The sequence below is a fragment of the Globicephala melas genome, chromosome X (assembly GCF_963455315.2).
Source record: "Globicephala melas chromosome X, mGloMel1.2, whole genome shotgun sequence".
Classification (NCBI taxonomy): Eukaryota; Metazoa; Chordata; class Mammalia; order Artiodactyla; family Delphinidae; genus Globicephala; species Globicephala melas.
This window is the reverse complement of record NC_083335.1, coordinates 80,847,127-80,868,843: the sequence shown is the minus strand read 5'-3', so window position 1 is coordinate 80,868,843 and position 21,717 is coordinate 80,847,127. Positions and strand designations below refer to the sequence as shown.

General features: G+C 39.0%; 1 protein-coding gene across 1 annotated transcript in view; it reads right to left on the bottom strand.

Annotated features, from left to right (window-relative positions):
* Positions 1–21,717, bottom strand: part of WNK3 (WNK lysine deficient protein kinase 3) — a 185,167-nt gene that overhangs the window by 96,928 nt on the left and 66,522 nt on the right. The window contains exons 6-10 of the mRNA XM_060291809.1: positions 19,133–19,221; positions 15,518–15,737; positions 10,465–10,759; positions 9,457–9,650; positions 9,218–9,367 (exon numbers count right to left, since the gene is read on the bottom strand). Of these exons, the coding sequence (XP_060147792.1) occupies positions 9,218–9,367; positions 9,457–9,650; positions 10,465–10,759; positions 15,518–15,737; positions 19,133–19,221 (948 nt within the window). The remainder of the gene's footprint in view (positions 1–9,217; positions 9,368–9,456; positions 9,651–10,464; positions 10,760–15,517; positions 15,738–19,132; positions 19,222–21,717) is intronic.

Here is a 21,717-nt window from a genome sequence, read left to right as displayed (position 1 = left end):
AAAGATCCAGGCCATGAGTCTCCTGACCCTTCACCCAATGGCAGAAGGCAACTGAGGGCACTATGTCTCAGCCCTCTACCCAATGGCAGAGAGCCATGCAGACCCCACAACTCCTGACCTTCTACTCAGCAGTAAACAGTGGCCAGGTAAGTACTTCCGTACCCCAGTGGCACTGGCAGAGATCGAGTATTAAGGGTACCAGCATCAGATGGCCAGGAAAGAGGCCAGGGAAAATGCTCTCTGTCCTATGGGTCCAGTATCCTCCACTCCCCAAATCTAACACTTGGTAGCCCAAAGAAGCACCTTCCACTCCTGCAGGTAGCACCGATGGAAACCCAGCAAGAGCTCGAACAGAGCCAGAAGACCAAGCAGACCAGAATAGCATTACAAGAGTTCAGAAAACTAAATTATCATTGGAACTACATACAGCTCGCAAAAGTAGGATAGAATCTACAGGCTAAACTTATCAGGGCAAGTGCCTACTAAAATAGAAGATTTAAATATGATCAAGACAACATATATATACTACCGAACATAAAATAGTTGGCTGGTGGGAAGCAGCAGCATAGCACTTAAGTCTTAGGACTTAAGTCTGCCATTTTATTTTTTAAAAATATTTATTTATTTTATTTTTGGTTGTGTTGGGTCTTAGTTGCGGCACACAGGATCTTTTGTTGTGGTGTGCGGGCTTCTCTAGTTGTGGTGTGCCAGCTCCTGGGTGCGTGGGCCCTCTAGTTGCCCTGCCACATGTGGGATCTTAGTTCCCTGACCAGGGATGGAACCTGTGTCCCCTGCATTGGAAGGTGGATTCATAACCACTGGACCACCAGGGAAGTCCCGAGTCTGCCATTTTAGTATTTGCTTTTTCCCTATGGTTGTCTTTCCTCTGTTTCTCTTTTCTTGCCTTCCTGTGGGTTACTTGCAAATTTTTTAAGATTCCTTCTTGTTTTATGTATACTGTTTTGAGTATATTGGGCTGTAAGTTTACTTAGTGGTTGCTCTCTCTCTCTCTCTTTCTCTATGTTTATCCGTGGTTGTCCAGTGGTTAGGACTCCAAGCTTTCACTGCCAAGGGCCTGGGTTCAATCCCTGGTTGGGGAACTAAGATCCCACAAGCTGTACAGCATGCAGCCAAAAATAAACAAATAAATAAAAATTAAAAAAACATAGAACAGGATAAATTAATCTATGGTGAAAAAAATCAACAGTGGTCAACTCTGGTGGGGTGGGGGGGCACTGACTGGGAAGGGGCATGAAGGAACTTTCTGTAGTAATGGCAATATTCTTTATTATGTGGGCAAGCTAGAGCCTACGGGCCAAATCTGGTGCACCAACCATTTTTGTGAATAAAGTTGTATTGGAACACAGCCATGCCAAATATTTTACATATTGTCTATGGCTGTTTTCATGCATGCAATAGCAGAGTTGAGTAAATGCAACAGAGACTACATAGCCCACAAATCCTAAAATAGTTACTATCTAGACCTTTGCCAACATCTGTTTTATATTTTGATAATGGTTTGGGTTACACAGGTGTAAGCATTTGTCAAAACTCACTGAATTATGATCTGTGCATTTTACAGAACATAAATTTAAACTAAAAAAATATATAAACAAATACTGAGTTCTAGTCAATGATATGCATGCTTAAGTGTTAATGGATGAAGTGTACTAATATCAGCAACTTTAATTTTGAAATGACCAGAAAAATAAGATGGACTAATAAATGGATAAAGGGGTGGATAGATATGTGATAGAGCAAATACAGCAGAAGTTAACTGCAGAATCTAGTTCGTAGGTATATGGGTGTTCACTTATTTTTTATCAACTTTTCTGTAACTTTGAAATTTTTCTTAATAAAATGTTGGGGGAAACTACTGGGCATATGCCCTGAGAAAACCATAATTCAGAAAGAGTCATGTACCACAATGTTCACTGCAGCTCTATTTACAATAGCCAGGACATGGAAGCAACCTAAGTGTCCATCAACAGATGAATGGATAAAGAAGATGTGGCACATATATACAATGGAATATTACTCAGCCATAAAAAGAAACGAAATTGAGTTATTTGTAGTGAGGTGGATGGACCTAGAGTCTGTCATACAGAGTGAAGTAAGTCAGAAGGAGAAAAACAAATACCGTATGCTAATACATATATATGGAATCTAAAAGAAAAAAAATGGTTCTGAAGAACCTAGGGGCACGACAGGAATAAAGATGCCAATGTAGAGAATGGACTTGAGGACACGGGGAGGGGGAAGGGTAAGCTGGGACGAAGTGAGAGAGTGGCATGGACATATATACACTACCAAATGTAAAATAGATGGCTAGTGGGAAGCAGCTGCGTAGCACAGGGAGCTCAGCTCGGTGCTTTGTGACCACCTAGAGGGGTGGGATAGGGAGGGTGGGAGGGAGACGCAAGAGGGAGGAGATATGGGGTTATGTGTATATGTATAGCTGATTCACTTTGTTATAAAGCAGAAACTAACACACCATTGTAAAGCAATTATACTCCAATAAAGATGTTTAAAAAAAATAATAATAATAAAAGAAAATGTGGTATAGATATACAATGGAATAATACTCAGCCATAAAAAATGTTGGGGGAAATTTTTTTAATTAGGAAAGGAAAGTATACAACACTTGCCCACAGAAATGAACATTCCATTCTGAAATACCTTGTTAAGAAATTTATTCTAAAGAAATAAATCCCTAATAGCATGCTTTGTCTGAAGAAACTTCAACTTTAAAGATCTTTATTAATCCTTGATCATTCCTGTTAGAAGTCAGAGTGCACACATCAGAATTCATTATAATTTATGCCCTTGATGAAGAGGGAATTTTATAAAACACAATACTTGAGATCATAGCTGTTTGGAATAGTAATATCACCACTAAAATACTCTTCCCGCATAGCACACCTATTATCTAAGGACCTCATACATTTTATTAGCAAAACCCAATAAATTCAGAGTCTTTAGAGATACCTGAAGCAGAACAGAAGAGAAAAAAAATAAACTGGATTCTCAGTTCCTTCCTTTAATTAATTCAATCAATCCCCTGAGTTAATTATATCTCACTGAAGTCATCATGCTCTTTTTCTCAAATTTTGGCAGGGAGGATAGCTATCTTACAAAGAGGACGAATGGTGTATAATGATTAAGGGCACAACCTCTGCAGCCAGGTAGTCTGGGTTCAAATCCTGGCCCTCCCATATGACACTGGGTAAGTTATTTAACCTCTCTGAACCTCAGTTACCCCTAATGACAGCTACTATTCATAGGGTTGTTGTGAGGACAGTGCACATAAAGCCATTAGAATAGTATTTAGCACCTAAGAATCACTCAATAGTGTTCACTATTATCATCTCATAAAGGCAAATGCTTTATTATAAATGTAGAACAATAAGATAGCCATAGGCTTGTAACATACTAGGACTAACAGGCCTTCTTGCTGTTCTTCGAACATCCCAGACCCACTCCTCCCTCAAAGCCCTTGCACTGGTTATTCCCTCTACCTGAAATGTGTGCTATGGACTCTCTCATCTCCTTCAAGTGTGTGCTCAATTGTCAACCTTCTCAATGAGGCCTACCCTGATCTCCACCTTATTTAGAATTGCAACCTACTTTCCTCCTTACCCTGCTCCACATTTCCCCCAATCTCCCTGTACTGTATTATATAATTTACTTTTTATACTATTATGGTTAGTGACAGTCTACCCACATTAGGCAACAAAACTCAATGACAGAAGGGATTTTTGTCTTTTATTCACTGATACATCCCAAGTAGGTGTTCAAATATTTTTTGTTAGCATCATCCAGTCTACCCCTTCACTTTACAGATGAGGAAACTCCAAAAAGACTCGAATCAAAGCTACCCAGTGAGTAAGGAAAAAAGGCAGGAACAAGGACTGTGACTTCCAGTCTGGTGCCATTTCTACTATAGCTCACTATCTCCTTGACCCTTGAACATTACAGAAAATTCACAATCATCTATATTTTCCCCCCAGCAGGATTTACCTTTGGAATTTCTTGGCCTTGCAAGTACTGCTGTGTCTGTAACACAGAAATGCTCTGAGAGGCAGTAGAAGCCTGTACTGGAATACTAAGTGGCGACAGATGAACAGAAGATGGCTGATTTGTAAGGGCTATCCCAGAGCTTGGATGAGGGTCTGGTGTTGTAATTGTGTTTCTGATGACCCACAAACAAGCGCTAAGCTAGAAGATGACTGCCACTGTGGCTGGACAGAAGACTGCTGCTGAATGCATGCTGGCTGGTGCTGTGCTAGGTTTCATTGCAGGGGAAAGGTTTGACTGCTGTCTAATGCCTGAAGCACTTGAGGCTGCTCTAAAGGCTGTATTACATATTGTTCTATTGCCGCTAGTTGCAACTGTTCTTGCAAAGGAGGTGTAATCTGGACCATGTTTGTAATGGCCTTTGGAATACCTGTAATGGCTGAATGTGGTTAGTTGCCTGTGAATGAGGTACCTGCTGCTGGAAAGCAGCATGTTGGCTATATAAAGACTGCTGTTGATTTATGGGACCTTCTTGAGTAGACAACTGATGGGTTTTCTGCGCTTGCCTATGAGATGAATGAGTCATCTGCTGATGATGAATGAAACCTGAGTGAGAAACCTGGCTTGGTGTTACATGTGATTGGGAAAGCTGTGCAGAGAAGTGTGGGGGCTGGATCTGGGCCTCTGAGGAGGCCTGCTGAATGAAGGACATTTGTGCAGGGTGTTGAAGCTGTCCTTCCACAGCCATCTGAGATGTAACACTGACTGGGCTTTTAGCTGCTGGTACCCAAAACTGACATCTGCTTAGGATAGAAATGCTGAATTCTGCACATTAAATAAAGGCTCAATAGAATGTGTTTGTGTATCTAAGGTTAATGATAAATAATGTTAAATGTCTTATGTCTTTTGTTCCAAGGCTGAAGAACCTTGGGGTTGTGTTAAATAGGCTTGTTGCTCAGAAGTCTGTGCTACATAAAGTGGTACTAAGTATAAGTCCTGATCTGCTGAGTTTGTAATATGTACTTGCCTGCTATCAGAAGGGTTTACTGTGTATACTTGCTGGGTTATGAAGGCTGCCTGTTCAGTTGTCTGGATGGTATAAACAGCATGTCCTGAATAAGGGACATACTCAAGTGCCTAGTAAGCAGGCTGTTCCACAGGTTGCACAGGGTAAGCTGCTTGGATTATACATCCTGGCTGGTCTGGAAAAGGTGACCGAACCAGAGGTTGCACTGTATAAACAGGCTGCCCCTAGGCCGGGACCAAATAAGAGGGCTGTGCCACAGGTGGGACTGGATAAGAAGAAGCATGTATAGAATAGGTTGGCTGTGATATCAGTGGTTGTACAGTGTAAAGAGGATGCTCTGGGGCTGGCAGTGAATAAACAGGCTGTGTTGGAGCCTTCATTGGGTAAGTGGCTGTGATGGGTAAGAAGCTTATTCCTGGGGAAGTATCACAAAGGGCAGCTACTCAGGAGCCTTCAATGGGAAAGATGGCAGTTCTGCAGGTGGTCCTGAATAAGTGTGTTGAACAGAATAAAATGGCTGTTCCAGGGACTGAATCACACTTTCAGTACTACCCTTTGACTGCTGCTGACTTACATGAGTTTCAGATTTTCATAGTACAATCCTGCTGAACATTTTTCTGTGGTGATGCCATAATCTTAGGTTGTAAAATTAATGGCTACTGCTGAATAGAGGCTTGGAAACAAGGCTTCTTCAAACGCACAGTCTGGCTTTGTGGCGCTGAAGAACCGGGAGTTATAGACTCCTGATGTATCACTGAGTATGGCTGGGATATTGAATGTATCTTTTGTGAGAAGGGTGATGGGCTCCCGAATGCCCCCCAATGGAATTAGAAGGGAGCTGAGCTGTACCAGCAGCATTCTGTGCACTGCTCACATGTTGGGCAAAAGAATGATTCAACAAAGCTTGAGGGTGATTAACTAACAAGAAACTAGGAATTTGATTGGCATTTGGTAATTTGGTTAATGCCTGATTCCCATTTCTAGGGTCAGGCTCAAGTTGAAGACCAACTGTTGGATCCTGGGAAGTCATTTGTGAAGCAAGCAATATCTGAGGAGAAACTACAGAAAAGACTGGTTGTGGAACTCCAGTAACTGACAAGTCTAAAGTCATAGGTTGAGCTGAAATTTGTCCATCTGCTCCAAACGTCAGCTATAGTTCCTAATGCTGGTGCAAGGAAAATTCAAATTATAAATGCATATACCATGGGAATTCCCTGGCGTCCACTGGTTAGGGCTTGGTGCTCTCACTGCCAGGGACCCAGGTTCAATCCCAGGTTGGGGAACTAAGATCCTGCAAGCTGCACAGTGAGGCCAAAAAACCTTTTTTTTATTAAAAAATAAAATAAATGCATATACCATGCTCATTTTAATGGTCCCAGACAGAATGATAGATAAAATAATGCTATGTTGTAAAAATTTCAGGGACTTCCCTGGTGGTGCAGTGGTTAAGAATCCACCTGCCAATGCAGGGGACACAGGTTCAATCCCTGGTCCGGGAAGATCCCACATGCCATGGAGCAACTAAGCCCGTGTGCCACAACTACTGAGCCTGTGATCTAGAGCCCACGCGCCACAACTACTGAAGCCCGCATGCCTGGAGCCCATGCTCCACAACAAGAGAAGCCACCTTATTGAGAAGCCCACGCACAATAACAAAGAGTAGCCCCCGTTCACCACAACTAGCGAAAGCCCGTGCACAGCAATGAAGACCCAAAGCAGCCAAAAATAAATTTAAAAAAATTTTCAGAAGGTTATCAAAAAGGTGCTGGGTATAGCATTAGTCCTATAAAAATCCTAATACCATGAGTAAATGCTAATTGAATACACTAAGGGACTGAGACCAGTCCCCAGGCAACATATTGCTCATGGCTTCTCATTTATTGCACTTGCCACATAACTCATTCAAACCCTGGCAGAAATTCAGAGTAATTGAATCTGACACCTTCACACACCAGACAGTGGAAGTTCAAAAGGATTTCAATATCATAGTTAAAGGGAACAGAGAAGCTCTCTCAAGAGGAGAGGAGTGAGTTGGCTGAATACATATAGGCTGGCTGTAATAATTCCTAGAACTTGAACCACCACATTCATAAAAAGACCCCCACTGGTTAAAGTGCTTGCTTATGTGGATTCTATATATTAGGTGAAAAAGGCAGGCTACAAAATAGTATGTATGTGATATACATATGTATGTATAAACAAAGTTATATATGTATACATAGAAAAAAAAGACAAATCTAGAGTCTCTACCACCAAATGTAAACAATAATTTATTTCTAGCTGGAGAGATAGTAGGTGATTTTCACTGTCTTCTTTATAACTTTATAGGCTTTATTTTAAATAGGTAAATAACACTTTCATAAAGTTTTTAAACTTCTTTTAAAAATTTTGGAAACACATTTCAAAATACACATGCCTGTATATTTACGTGGTTGAACCTAAGTTAATTTAAGCATCCATCCAACACACTTCGCATTATAGTCTTAAAAAGAGATAAATCCAACCACAACATAAGCTCAAGTATGAACATATACCATATAAGCTACAAATACTAGCCAAACACCATGCACTGTCAACCATATCAGATTAAATATACCCCCAGCAGATTTTAAATGCATCTGGCATTTGTCAAGTACATGTATGTTTTCCCCTACAAGTCTGTGAGTTCTTCAGGGCAAGGACCATATTTTATCTCATTTTATATCCCCAGAGATGATGGTCATTAAAAGTTTGTTGATGAACTATGACTATATACCAATCTCTTAAAAGCAACAGATCACCAGCTGCTAACTAAATCACATACAGAGAATGCCTAGGAGCTCAGACCAACTCATTCCCAAAGAGAGAAGAGACACACAGGGGATGGTAGGGTTGAGGAAAGAAAATGGGATAACAAAGAAAAGCCCAACCATGTATCCAGAGTCCATAACCTAGGAAACCAGGATATAGTCTTGATATATGAACTCTCACAAAGACTGTGTACTCGTTGTCAGAAATGAGTACCATTGACTTTGAGAGTCTAAATGACAAAAACACTTATTTCTCCTACAGAAATAAACGTGAACCAAAAGAGTCAAGAATTTAGATGAAAGTGCTTAAAATTATAAGAGTCTATGAAATACTATTTCTACTTAACTACCAAAGACATCCCTCTACATTCAAACCAGGCTGGAAAAGTCCAATACAAAAAACAAACCATAAAAAGGGATCTGAGTCCTAAATAATTTTTTTTTAATTTATTTATTTATGTTTGGCTGTGTCGGGTCTTTGTTGCTGCGTGTGGGCTTTTCTCTAGTTGCGGTGAGTGGGGGCTACTCTTCGTTGCGACGCACGGGCTTCTCATTGCAGTGGCTTCTCTTGTTGCAGAGCACGGGCTCTAGGTGCACGGGTGCATGGGCTCTAGAGCACAGGCTCAGTAGTTGTGGCGCATGGGCTTAGGTGCTCCGCGGCATGTGGGATCTTCCCGGACCAGGGCTCTAACCCGTGTCTCCTGCATTGGCAGGCGGATTATTTTTTTTCTTTTTTTTTAAATTTACTTTATCTTTGGCTGCATTGGGTCTTTGTTGCTGCGTGCAGGCTTTTCTCTAGCTGCGGCAAGCGGGGGCTACTCTTCGTTGCGGTATATGGGCTTCTCAGTGCAGTGGCTTCTCTTGTTGTGAAGCACAGGCTCCAGACGCATGGGCTTCAGTAGCCGTGGTGCGCAGGCTCAGTAGTTGTGGCTCGTGGGCTCTAGAGCACAGGCTCAGTAGTTGTGGCACATGGGCTTAGTTGCTCCACGGCATGTGGGATCTTCCTGGACCAGGGCTCGAACCTGTGTTCCCTGCATTGGCAGGAGGATTCTTAACCACTGTGCCACCAGGGAAGCCCTGGCAGGTGGATTCTTAACCACTGCACCACCAGGGAAGTCCCCTAAATAAACTTTTTTATCCGTATATGGAGTTCTCAGTTTCTCTTCCAATTATACAAGCAGTGTCTCAAGATTCTAGTTACACAATGTTAGACACATCCTCAAGAAGAATGTCTTAAGTGAAGGAAAGTATAAACAACTTTTTGCTTTCAGTGACTTTTATATAAACTAGGATGAATTTATGAAAGAGAGCCTTTGCCTGTCAGAAAACCTAGGCAGTGTTAAATAAGTTTAAGTGAATACGGAGCCTCTAAAATGTATCTTACCTTTACCTGTGAGACCTTTGGGACACTTAATGGCAAAAACTGGAGTTGTGAGACAAGCGGAGGTCCAAGGACATGTACAGGCAGAACAGTGGACTGACCTTGAAGCAAAGGCAAAATTTGGGGCTGAGTCAGCTTTGGCTGCTTCTGCAACTGTTAAAAAAAAAATTAAAGATAAACTCTCCCATTTACAGTAAATATACTGATTATATATTTAAAATATATTTAAAACTTCACCTCACCCCTGAAATCTGCTGGTGATGTCCCACTAGCTGCTGGGATGGATAAATTTTCCCTGGAACATTTATTTCAGCCTGTGGGTTGTTAGAAACCATTTGAGAGCCCATCATCTGGTCTGAGGAGTAGGCTATACTGGGATGATTTGAAGTTTCTGAATGTATAACTGATCCAGCTCCTGCCTCAGACAAACTGTCACCTATGGCAAAGAAAACAAGTGATAGGTAGAAGGGAAAAACTTGAAACACAAGGTCCAAATAGCACAGGAAATGGTAAGTGTTTCTTTAATTTTTTTCTTTTTTACTCTGACAACCTTAAACAGCTTCAAATAAAATATGTACACTGCAGAATTAATAAAAAACCATCATGTAAACTCTCCATGTTGATACTGTGGTATAACTAAAATATTCTTAGTAAAGCAAAACTACAAAGAATCACATAAAAGTCAACTCGATTTGCTGGCCATTTCATGCATATCCTAACTAATCTTTGTTTGCCATTAGGATTTCAGTAAAATCTAGGTAGCATATTCTCATTCTCCTAGAATCTGGCTAGAAAATAATACTGCCTTTATGGAACAACTGGTTATGACTACGAAAATACTGTGTCCTTCTAGAGAAGAGAATGCGTTACAGCAGAAATATTAGAGAAACTGTGTTAATTTTATACTTGGGTCTAAAACACAAAAGTTCTTAAAGTCTAGAAAATTCCCTCTTGAAGAATAAATTCTATCTTTAGTTGCATATCTTCTTTACTAAAGGATTTACCATGAGACCCTTAAAAATGGTAAAAAGATTATAATCCTTATTCCACTAGTACCTTGGACAAGTCACTTAGCAGGACAGTTTCTTAATTTTAAAATAAGGAAACTATCTGCCTTGCCTATTTCAGGGATTTTGTAAAAGGATTAATGAAATGATAGATAACAAAATGCTTTGAAACATACAAAAGTACTATTTAAAGATAAGGGAATACAATTACACATTTCCTTTTATAAATTATAACTGTGTTACTTGTAACAGAGGAGCAATGCCATTGTGGTTTTCTTTGCAGAAGCTGTTGTCGCACATGTTGATCAACTTCAGTTTCTTCACATTCAGCCCCGCTGTGCTGAGCAGGAGGAGGGGGCAAAGCTGTATTTTGGGGCTGAGGGAGTACATTCCCCACAGACTTGCACTGGGAGTCTCTGCGTTCTTCCAAACAGCCAGCTGGCTTCTTCTCCCTTGTCTTCTTTATCAGGGCCACCCGGTCTCTAATGGACTTAGCAACAGCTTTGGAATCACTTTCATGGAAGAATCCTGACTTGACCTACAAACAAAACATAATAAGCAAACCACATCTTTAAGATTTTTACTTTTACTTTTTACTAGCAGAGTTATTTTCTGCCCCCAAATTCCAAATGCTATTAAATAACAGTTAATTTGTTTCTATGTTCTTTCTTAATCAGACATGCATAAATGCCAGAGCCTTTAGTAAGAAAAGCAACACTATTACCAAGCATTGTTGAAATAATTCTGGCTTTAAACAAAAACAAACAAATAGCTTGGTATTTGAGTACATGCAGTCTTATTACAGGTAATTTATGACTGCCATTAAGTTTTGTGAAACATTAAAAAGGTTTCCTCATTCAACAACAGTAAGTGTCTACAATGTGCCCAGTATTGGGCTCTGGAGACATATAAGTGCCTAAGCTGGTCCTTTGTCCTATATGCACACACAAGCTGGTGGTGAGAGAAGGATAAAAACAATATAAGGGGCTTCCCTGGTGGCGCAGTGGTTAAGAATCTGCCTGCCAAAGCAGGGGACATGGGTTTGAGCCCTGGTGCGGGAAGATCCCACATGCCGCGGAGCAACTAAGTCCGTGCACCACAACTACTGAGCCTGCACTCTAGAGCCCGTGAGCCACAACTACTGAGCCCACGTGCCACAACTACTGAAGCCTGAGCACCTAGAGCCCGTGCTCCGCAACAAGAGAAGCCACCGCAATGAGAAGCCCATGCACCGCAACGAAGAGTAGCCCCCGCTGGCCGCAACTAGAGAAAGCCCGTGCACGGCAACGAAGACCCAACACAGCCAAAAATAAATAAATAAAGTAAATAAAAATTTTAAAAAAACATAAAGTAAAATAAAAGGTAGAAATGAGCTGCTGCAAAAGCCCTAAAGGAGCACAAGCCTCTCTGGTGAAAGCAGAGAAAGTATCACAGAGGAAGGTAAAGTCTGACCTGGATTAAAACAAAACAAGGAACTTGCAGGCTATTGAGGGAGAGGTAGATGAAGTTCAGAGATCAACACTCTAGGCAGAGGAAGTATGCTTATGGCAAAGTGCTATATCTTACTAGGTGTTAGAAGAGTGACAGAAGTTAAGGGCTTACTGTCTGAAAGGAACAGGGCTGAGTAACAGAGATAATGACTTGAGGAGGTGCCATGGCATATTATTCTCAGTCCTACAATCTGTTTTTTAAAGCATATCATGGGGGTCTGCAGACTCGGGGAAATTTCATCGTAGTTGAAAAATGATTAAAATGTTAGATGGAATCCATATATTTAATTTCACTCCCTCCCAAAGTTCAAAAAACACTCCCAGAGTAAATGGATTTTTAAGTCATAAACTCACAAGAATAGAAAGAATAAAGGCAACAGCAACAACAGACAATGTTTTGGACATTTGGGGATGTGGAAAACAAACAGATAATAACTGACCTAGTGGACCTGAAAAAGTGAACCAGGGAAAGCTGAAAATCATTCCCATTTATACTGAATAATACTCGTAACACACAGGAACTGGCAGTACCAGGTACTTACAGAACTGGGTAAAGTCAAAAGAGATGACTAAAATAAGGAAGACTAAGTGAAAGGGTTTTGAGAAGTAGTTAGGTATTAGGTCCCTGTGCTCCACCCTCCAGTCCACACCTTTGGGTGATTGCTTCTTCCCTACCCGAGAAGTCTGTAATTTTGTTCTCTGGAGAGGGTAAAAGAGGATCATATCTGGACTAGGGAACACCAGGCACAGTTGAGGGTATGGCTACCATAACAAAAACAAGAAGATTAAATGGACCATATGCATGCTGAACGCCATACACAGAAACCCCCAGCCCTCTTCCCCACTTGGCTACCAAAATATCAGTAACCAGATCCTTACCCTCCAGGCAGGATATTGAAAGATGCTTCTCTGGAGAATCTGGCCAATCCAAGAAGAAAGACCCACAACTATTTATGTCAAAGATTCCCCAATTATTGGCCCACCTAGATACTTGAGAGTAGAGGTTAACACGTCTGACATAAGCGATCATACCATCCAATCAGCTTGTTAGTCCCTGTCATAGGCAAAATCATGGCCCCTCAAAGATGTCCCATCCTAATCCTCAAACCTGTGAATATGATGAGATAGCACTCCCATTATTGAGCTATACACAATTGACCTTAAGACAGAAAGATCTGGGTGAGCCTTTTACCAGCTAGTGAAGGATTAAACTTGCCATTCCTGACTTTGAAGATGGAGTGGGGGCATGTGAAAGGACTGAAGAACAGTCCCTAGGAGCTGAGAGTGACCCCCAGCTAACAGCCAGAAAGGAAATGAAGACCTTAGTCTTACAACTGCATGGAACTAAACTCTGTCAACAACCTGGTTGAGCCCAAAAGCAGATTCTCTCCCAGAGCCTCCAGCTAAGAGTCCAGGCCACCAAACCTTGATTTCAGCCTGTGAGACTCTAAGCAGAGAATCCAGTAAAGCCTACCAGGACTTCTGACCCACGGAACTGAAATAATAAAAGGGTGTTGTTTTAGCCCACTAAATCTGTGGTAACTTGCTATACAGCAATAGAAAACTAATAGTCTCCTACTATTGATCATGAGCAGCCAGCCAAGAATAACCAGAAATATGAGAAAAGCCTCTAACAAGAAGATGGAGCACAAAACCAACAAAAAACCCCAGCAACTTGGAGAAAAGATACTATGCAGGGAGGAAAAAAAGTGTCAAAAACACTCTCTTCACTAAAATTACAGAGAGGTGCCATAATATCACATCCACAAAACAAAGAACAAGACGTTTACTCTAAAAAAGGAACAGACCAAAAAAAAAAAAAATGAAAAGGAACTCTTGAAATTAAAAACAAGATAGTAGAAACGAAAAACTCAATGGAAGAGTTAGAAAATAAAGTTGACAATGTCTTCCAGAAAGGAGAATAAAAAGACAAAAAGATAGAAAATAGAAAAGAACATTGGAGAAACAGTCCAAGAGGCCAAACATCCAAATAATAGCAGTTCTAGAAAGAGAAAACAAAGGGAAAGAACTCAACAATAAAATACTTTTAAGAAATTTTCCAGAAACTAAAGGATATGAGTCCACTGAGTATCCAACACAGTGGATGAAAACAGACCCCAACCAAGACACACTGTGAAAATTTATAATCCTGAGAAGAAAGAGAAGATATTACAAGCTTCCAGAGAAGAAAAAATGGATCACATGCAAAAGATCCAGAAAACAGAACATCTTTGTATTTCTCAATATCAATACTGAAAGCTAGAATATCATGGAGCAATGACTTTAAATTTTTTTAATTGCTAACCTAAAATGACTTAGCCAGCCAAATATGAAGACAGAATAAAGATGTTTTTAATACATGCAAGTCTCAAAGAATTTACCTCCCATATACCCTTTCTTAAGAAGTTGGCAGAGGAAGTGAGCCACTAAAACAAAAGGTAAGCAAAGAAAGAGAAAGACATGGGATTTAGGACACATGAATTCCAATACAGGAGAGAGGCAGAGAAGTCTAGAATGATAGTAAAAAGAAAGATCAGTATGATAGTTATGTAGCAGATGTCCAAGACAATCATTCTAGATTAGAACCATGTGACTAGAAAGATAGGCATGTTAAAGGCTATCATCTCCAAGATACCCACTGTCAATGTCCCATACTCCTTTTATTTATTTATTTTAATTTATTTATTTTTGGCTGCGTTGGGTCTTTGTTGCAGTGCATGGGCTTCTCATTGCAGTGGCTTCTCTTGTTGCAGAGCATAGACTCTAGGCACACGAACTTCAGTAGTTGTGGCTCGCGGGGTCTAGAGTGCAGGCTCAGTAGTGATGGCACACGGGCTTAGTTGCCCCGCGGCATGTGGAATCTTCCCGGCCCAGGGCTCAAACCCGTGTCCCCTGCATTGGCAGGTGGATTCTTAACCACTGAGCCACAAGGGAAGCTCCCATACTCCTTTTAAACCTGAGGACAGAATGCCCAGGTGAGCCTGGCTCAAAGTATCTGGACTTTGCTAATTTGACCACATGCTGCTGAAGCTCATGCACACCCTCCCTCCAAGTACTGCACAGCCTGGATCGGGCATGCACATACATTCCACCCAACAGAAGTTATCTGCTGTCTTCTACTCTTGCGGGGGGAGCGGGTCATGGGGAGATGAGAAGTAGAGAAGTCAGAGGGGCCCACTCCCTGTCAAAGCATATTGTTACCAGACAACTAATTTTTCTGGTCTGCACAACAGCCCTCTGGTACCCTAACTGTGGTGAGCCATGTGTGTTTCCCTGGACTCACATGTGACCTCACCCTGATGACCTCCCTAGACTCGGCTCTCATAAACTCTTAGGGAAGCTGAAGCCTGACTATGACCGAGAGACTGTTCAGCTTATCCCTTCCTGGGCATCTTCACCTAACAGTAACTTCAGTAACCAGCTAGGTGTGTGTTTGCCACTCTGGTTTTCAAAACAAAATAATATATATTATTTAGGTAAACTATAACGAAAAGCAAAGGAATGAGTAACACAAAAGTCAGGGTAGATATGACCTGTGGTAATGAGGGAGAGGAACGCAAGTGGGGGAGGGGCACACAGGTAGCTTCTAAAGTTCCAGTAGTGTTCTATTTCTTAACAAAAGTAGAGTTTTACTATTCTTTTTATACTGTACATACAAATTTAATATACTCTGTTGTAGAGATATATTTCACAATAAAATTACAATTTAAATAAAGAAAATGAGAGGAAAGAAAGCAATCAGAAGGAGAAAGGAATCAACCCTGATACTATAAGGGGAGGGGAAGCCAGTGGTAGGATTCACTTACCATTTCATATGCTACTTCCTCAGGTGTATCTGTTTCTAAATTGAAACTGAATTCAATAGCTTCATTGTCTTTATGCTTGCCTTTCAATTTTTTAGGGTCTTCAACCCAGAGCCTTAAAGCCAGAGATGAATTTGAGCAATCATCTTCCTCCGCTAGCTCCACCCTTAGCCCTGTATCTTCAGCAAAAAATGCGTGGTTTAGTAGGTCCCTGACAGACAACCTAATAAACAAAATACAAATCTGTTATCAATTCTTCCAATCATAAACAAGGTATAGAGCACTTAGTTAGTAAAAATTGTGTCAAAGTAACAACCTGATTTAAAATTTTCTATTAATTAAACCATTAATCTGCCTTCTTATAAAAACCAAATCTTATATCCAATTTATTATTACCAAGGATGCAAAGAAATCCCAACTAACATGCATTTGTAGTGATCTTAATTAAGGATTATTAACAGTAACATATCTAGATACTGAAGTTTAACATACCTAAAGGTATGCCTAGAGATAATTAGAGAAGTGCTGCAGTAAACGTCAGATGGACTGAGTATCTTCCCTAAGCCACTGGCTTAAGTTACTAAAACTCACACAACAGATTGTTGGCAAAGGAAACTAAAAACTCTTCGAGGTATATAAACTCTAAAGTAAATTAGGAATTCAAACACTTTTACAAATGTTATAAATAGAAGTCATTAACTCTATTAACAATAATCTAGTCAGTGTACTTCACTCTTTAGGGAACGCCATGGGTGAAGCTAATTCAGTTCAGTAAAGTCACACGGTTTTCTTAAAGTATTTAAGTCCAGTATCCTAGGCCAAAGTATACATATAATGGATACAACTCTAGTCTAATATTAGGGATTAACCATCTCTGAAGAGAAACAAGCACAGAGGTTCAAAAGATTCTTTTATAAGCTGGGAGAGTTAATTTCCTTTTCTTTGACCAACTTCTAAAATAGATAAATAATATCTATCTATATTACAGGCCAGTGAGAGCTATAACTGATGTATTCCATAGTTTGTATGTAGAAAGCCCATCCTGCACTATTTAAAACAGACAAAGCACATTGACAGCATGGTATCCTGTAAGTTGAGGATTTTCAACCTTCTACATTTTTAGTGATCAAGAGACAAACATTAACTAAGACAGTTTTATAAAAAACAAGCTTGCTCAGACTAATTAGTCTTAAGGCTAAGGTGAGATGTGTTTAAGAAGGTACAACCAAGTTAAGCACTCTGCTTCTAAATGAAAGTTTTGCCTAGATATTTTTACTAAGGAATAACCACTGCAATAGCAGCAGACAATATCATTCATTAAATACTTATTACTCTGTTAGGTATTTTATATGCATTCATTAACTTTTTTTTTTTTTTTTTTTTTTTTTTTGCGGTATGCGGGCCTCTCACTGTTGTGGCCTCTCCCGTTGTGGAGCACAGGCTCCGGACGCGCAGGCTCAGTGGCCATGGCTCACGGGCCCAGCCGCTCCGCGGCATGTGGGATCTTCCCGGACCGGGGCACAAACCCGTGTTCCCTGCATCGGCAGGAGGACTCCCAACCACTGCACCACCAGGGAAGCCCAATTATCTTTTTAACTATCAAAATAATACCTATTTTGAGGAACAGCTAAAGTAAGTTTCTCAAGATCACACTGGCTAAGTGTGAGTCCAGATTTGAGTCTTATTCTGCTGTGGAAGCCTGTGCTCTTTCCAAAACACTAATGTGCCATAAATCCTTTTGAATATTCCAGTGTTCTTTGGTAATAGATCATAATTAAAATGCTGTACAAACAACAATCAGAAACCAAACTAAAATGGCTACTTCAACACAGTAGTTTTAGCATAGCTTAAAAAAAAGCATGCCTAAATTACTACAACTCAAAAACGACAACAACAAAATAAACAACTCAATTTTTAAAAAAGGCAAAGGACTTGAATAGACATTTCTCCAAAGAAGATATACAAATGGCCAATAAGCACATGGAAAGATACTCAACGTTATTAGTCCTTAGGGAAATGCAAATCAAAACCACAATAAGATACCACTTTATACCCATTAGGATGCCTATTAACAAAAAATGGAAAATAAGTGTTAGGGAGGACGCTGAGAAATTGGAACCATCACACATTGCTGGAAGGAATGCAAAATGATGCAGTCTCTATGGAAAAAATATAGTGGTTCTTCAAAAAATTAAATATATTATTACCGTATGATTCAGTAATTCTACTCCTAGGTATATACCAAAAAGAATTAAAAGCAGACTCAAGAAGATACTTGTTCACCAATGTTCATGCCGCATTATTCACAATAGCCAAGAGGCAGAAATAACCAAAGTGTCCATTAACAGATGAATGGATAAACAAAATGTGGTGTGTGTGTGTGTGTATACACACACACACACGCACACACAAAGGAATAGTATTCAACTGTAAAAACAAAGGAAATTCTGATACATGCTATAACATGGATCAACGTTTAAACACTATGCTATGTGAAATAAGCCAGACGCAAAAGGAAAAATATTTTATGATTCTACTTATATGAGGTACCTACATAGAAGTAGAGACAAAGTAGAATAGAGGTTGGCAGGGGTTGACGGGAAAGGGAGTGGGGAGTTACTGTTTAATGGGCACAGAGTTTCTGTTTGGGATGATGAGAAAGTTCTGGAAATAGTGGTGATGGTTGTACAACAATGTGAATGTGCATAATGTCACTGAATTGTACATTTTAAAATGATTAAAATGGTGACTCTTAGGTTATTTATATTTTACCATAATTAAAATATAGAGATATATAGATATAGCCTGTTGGCACAAACACCAAGAATGTTGTGTAATAAAGCTATAATTAAACAGGTTTTATCTTAGTGACTTTTTATATTTTCAGATATGCAACACTAAACTTAGATAGATAACTAATAAAAATGGGAGACAGTCAGTGAAATGCTGGTGGAAATAATTTCTATAAAGGATCTATCACCTTATTAATCATAATCAATAAGGAGGTAAAAATCAAAATACTAACCGAGCAATTTGAGTCAGTAACTGTCCAAAGCTCAAATTAAAGGGAAAAGCTAAAACTAAAAGGAATTGTCCATAAGAAAAATAGAAATTGTGATACAAATAAATCTAGAATACTATTTCTTGAACAAAAATAGCCCTATCAGCATTATCGTTATCATGACACAGGACATTATGGACAAATAAAAAACATCTGGTGAATTGATGGTTAAATTTTTTCTTAAACTATCATAAAAAACCATTTAAGTACTTATGTGAAGGTGACAATGCAGGAAACTCTCTACTATCTACCAACTGTTAGAAGCAAGTTAACCTGGGAGGGGGTCCCACTGACTGTTAAACTGATGGCTGAAGATGATCTTGTCACAACACACACAGACAAACACAACCCAAATTTCGGTTCAAGGAAAATTCAGCACATGATATCAGTTTAAAATGGCAAACAAGATGCACTGATACACTTCACTCTAGTCAGTATGGTTTGGATTCCACTGAAAAGTCATACCCAGCATGATTCAAAGATCAGAAAAAGACCCAGCTCAAGATAAGAGAAAAATTCATCCATCAGTCATGTCATTTCACTACATATGCACCCACCTTTCAGATTTATTTTGACGAATACATCCCTCGATGATTTCTTTCACTTCAGGATCAGTGACTTTATTGAAACTGGCTGGTTTTATACCCTGGAAGAAGAAAAACAGTTTCTAGTCACAAATCAAGCAACTGAAAGCCGAAGCCAACATCATTACTAAAATAATGATTTTTTTACCACTAAACCATATTCAAATTTTAAATGAGATATATACACACAGTATAAGTTTAACAACTTTTTGACAAGGATTTTGTCATAGCTCTACAAAAAACAGTGAAAAATTGTAAATGATCTAAATCTCTAATAACAGAGGTAATATTACATAAATTATGTGATATACATATATATGCATATGCTAATACACGGAAACTAAACATGTTCTCATAGTAATTAATAATGTGGAGAATTCTCATGCTGCAACATTAAGTAGGAAAAAAACAGGATCCCAAAATGTACATACAGTATAACCCCAATTAGTAAAATATAATAAACAAGTATTTTTTTGAAATCAGAAAAGTCAGTTATTAAAAAACACTTTTAGAAATTCCAAATAAGGGCTTCTCTATCGCAAACATTTCAAATCAATGTTTCAAAGTCTTCTAGAATGGCTAGACACAATGAGCAATCAGTAAACATATATATAAAATATATATATTGTTATATATATATAAACTTTTGAGAAATCTATATTATGTTTATCCTTAAACAATACCAAAATATTGAGAGAACCTCAAGCTAATTATCAGGTTCTAGGAATTTAATATCAAATTAATGAGGTCCAGATAATTCAAAATGTTCTTATAATAACTGTTAGCTGCCTAAATGTACTTATTTTACATTCTGTTACCCTTAATTTATGGGTTTTAGATTTAAAAAATAATACAAGAACATTGCCATCATTTAATAGAAAATTCAAAATTAAGCTATAAGCAGAAAGGTATAATAGAAAAATTATCATGGAATGAGGCAATCTAAGATCTAGTTCTGGGTCTTCACACTACCTCACAGAATACAGAATCAGAAAGCCAAGTACCATATCCTAGATAAATCTGGTGAGATTAGGAGTTAATTTGGGCCTCAAATTCAAGAAGCTTTAGTAGAGATGGAAATCTGAATTGTGATATGGCATTTTTGTGACCTGAATATAAAAGAATAAAATCACCATACAAAAAATGGAATTTTTTATTCTACTTATAGAAAAAGCCCTCTTTGACCTTTCCACTGATCTCTTACCCATTCCCCAGCCCTGGATAATTACTGCCTTTCTCTGCTCCTAGGTGAAAATAATTGGGGAGCTGCAACTTAAAAAATCAAGTACAGACTCTTCTATTTGTGGTCGTACAATATATGGGCCCAAACTAAAAGGGCATTCTAGTCCCATTTCTTTTTCTCAGCTGTTTATTATAGAAATTTTCAAACATACTCAAAAGTAGAAGTCCCATGTAATCATCACCAATTTCAACAACAAGCATCATTCCTTAACCTCGTTTCAGCTATCTACTCCCACATCACTTTTATCCTGGAATATTTTAAAGCAAATACTAGGCACCATGTCATTTCACCCATAAAGTCTCCAGTTTCTATCTCTAACAGATATCATGTCATCATCCCACCTAAAATAATTATCAATAAGTGCTTAATATCATCTAAAACCCAATCCATACTCAAATTTTCCAAATTGTCTAAATGAGGTGTTCTTACAAATTGGTCTGTTCAAATCAGGAGCCAAACAAGGTCCATACATTACATGTATGGTGCAATGGAACCGGCTCATACCAGCTCACAAGGGCCAACTATTACATTTTCAGGAATTGTGCAAGCTGATTATTAAATACATCCATTTATAAAATTTAAATTATATAAACTTACGATTAAATAAATTATATTAAGAGCCAAGGTAATAAATACTGAAAACACAATTCCTTGATTGTTTTACTACATTTTACTATTATTTATGCTCTTGCAGTTGTTTACATCTTTTGTATCCGTATGGTGGAAATACTATATGAGTGCCACTCTGCACCCTTTCTTAACCCTGCATTCAAGTGAGGTCACATTGGTGACTTGAAATCAGTCATGGTGGGAGCACTTACACCAAGGAAATTAGCAAATGCTAGAAATCAGTGCTTTTTCTTTTTCAGAGAATCAGTTGTTAAACATTTACCAGCTCATCACTACTTTAAGTCTCTTGTATTCTGTAACAGTCCCTTCCCCTTTTTTCTTTCAGGAAATTGATTTGTTGGAGAAACTAGGTCATTTGTCATATAGAATTCTGGATTTCTTATTGTCTCCCTAAACAAACCTCTGAAGTCAGACTTGAGGTCAAAATCCACCATTACTAGTAGCTGTGTGAACTTGGGCAGGTCACAACCTCTGATTCTCAGTCTCATCATTTCTAAACTGAAGACAGTGCCATCTTGTAGGAATATAAAGATAAAACCATGTGGCATATATTATGTACTTAAAAATGGTACCTATTAGTATGTTACCTGAAACACTCTAACAATCTCTTTTGTGGCCTACCTTGAGCCACCCAACTGGATATGAAAGGACCTATTTTCAACAATCTTAACACTTTGCTTCTACC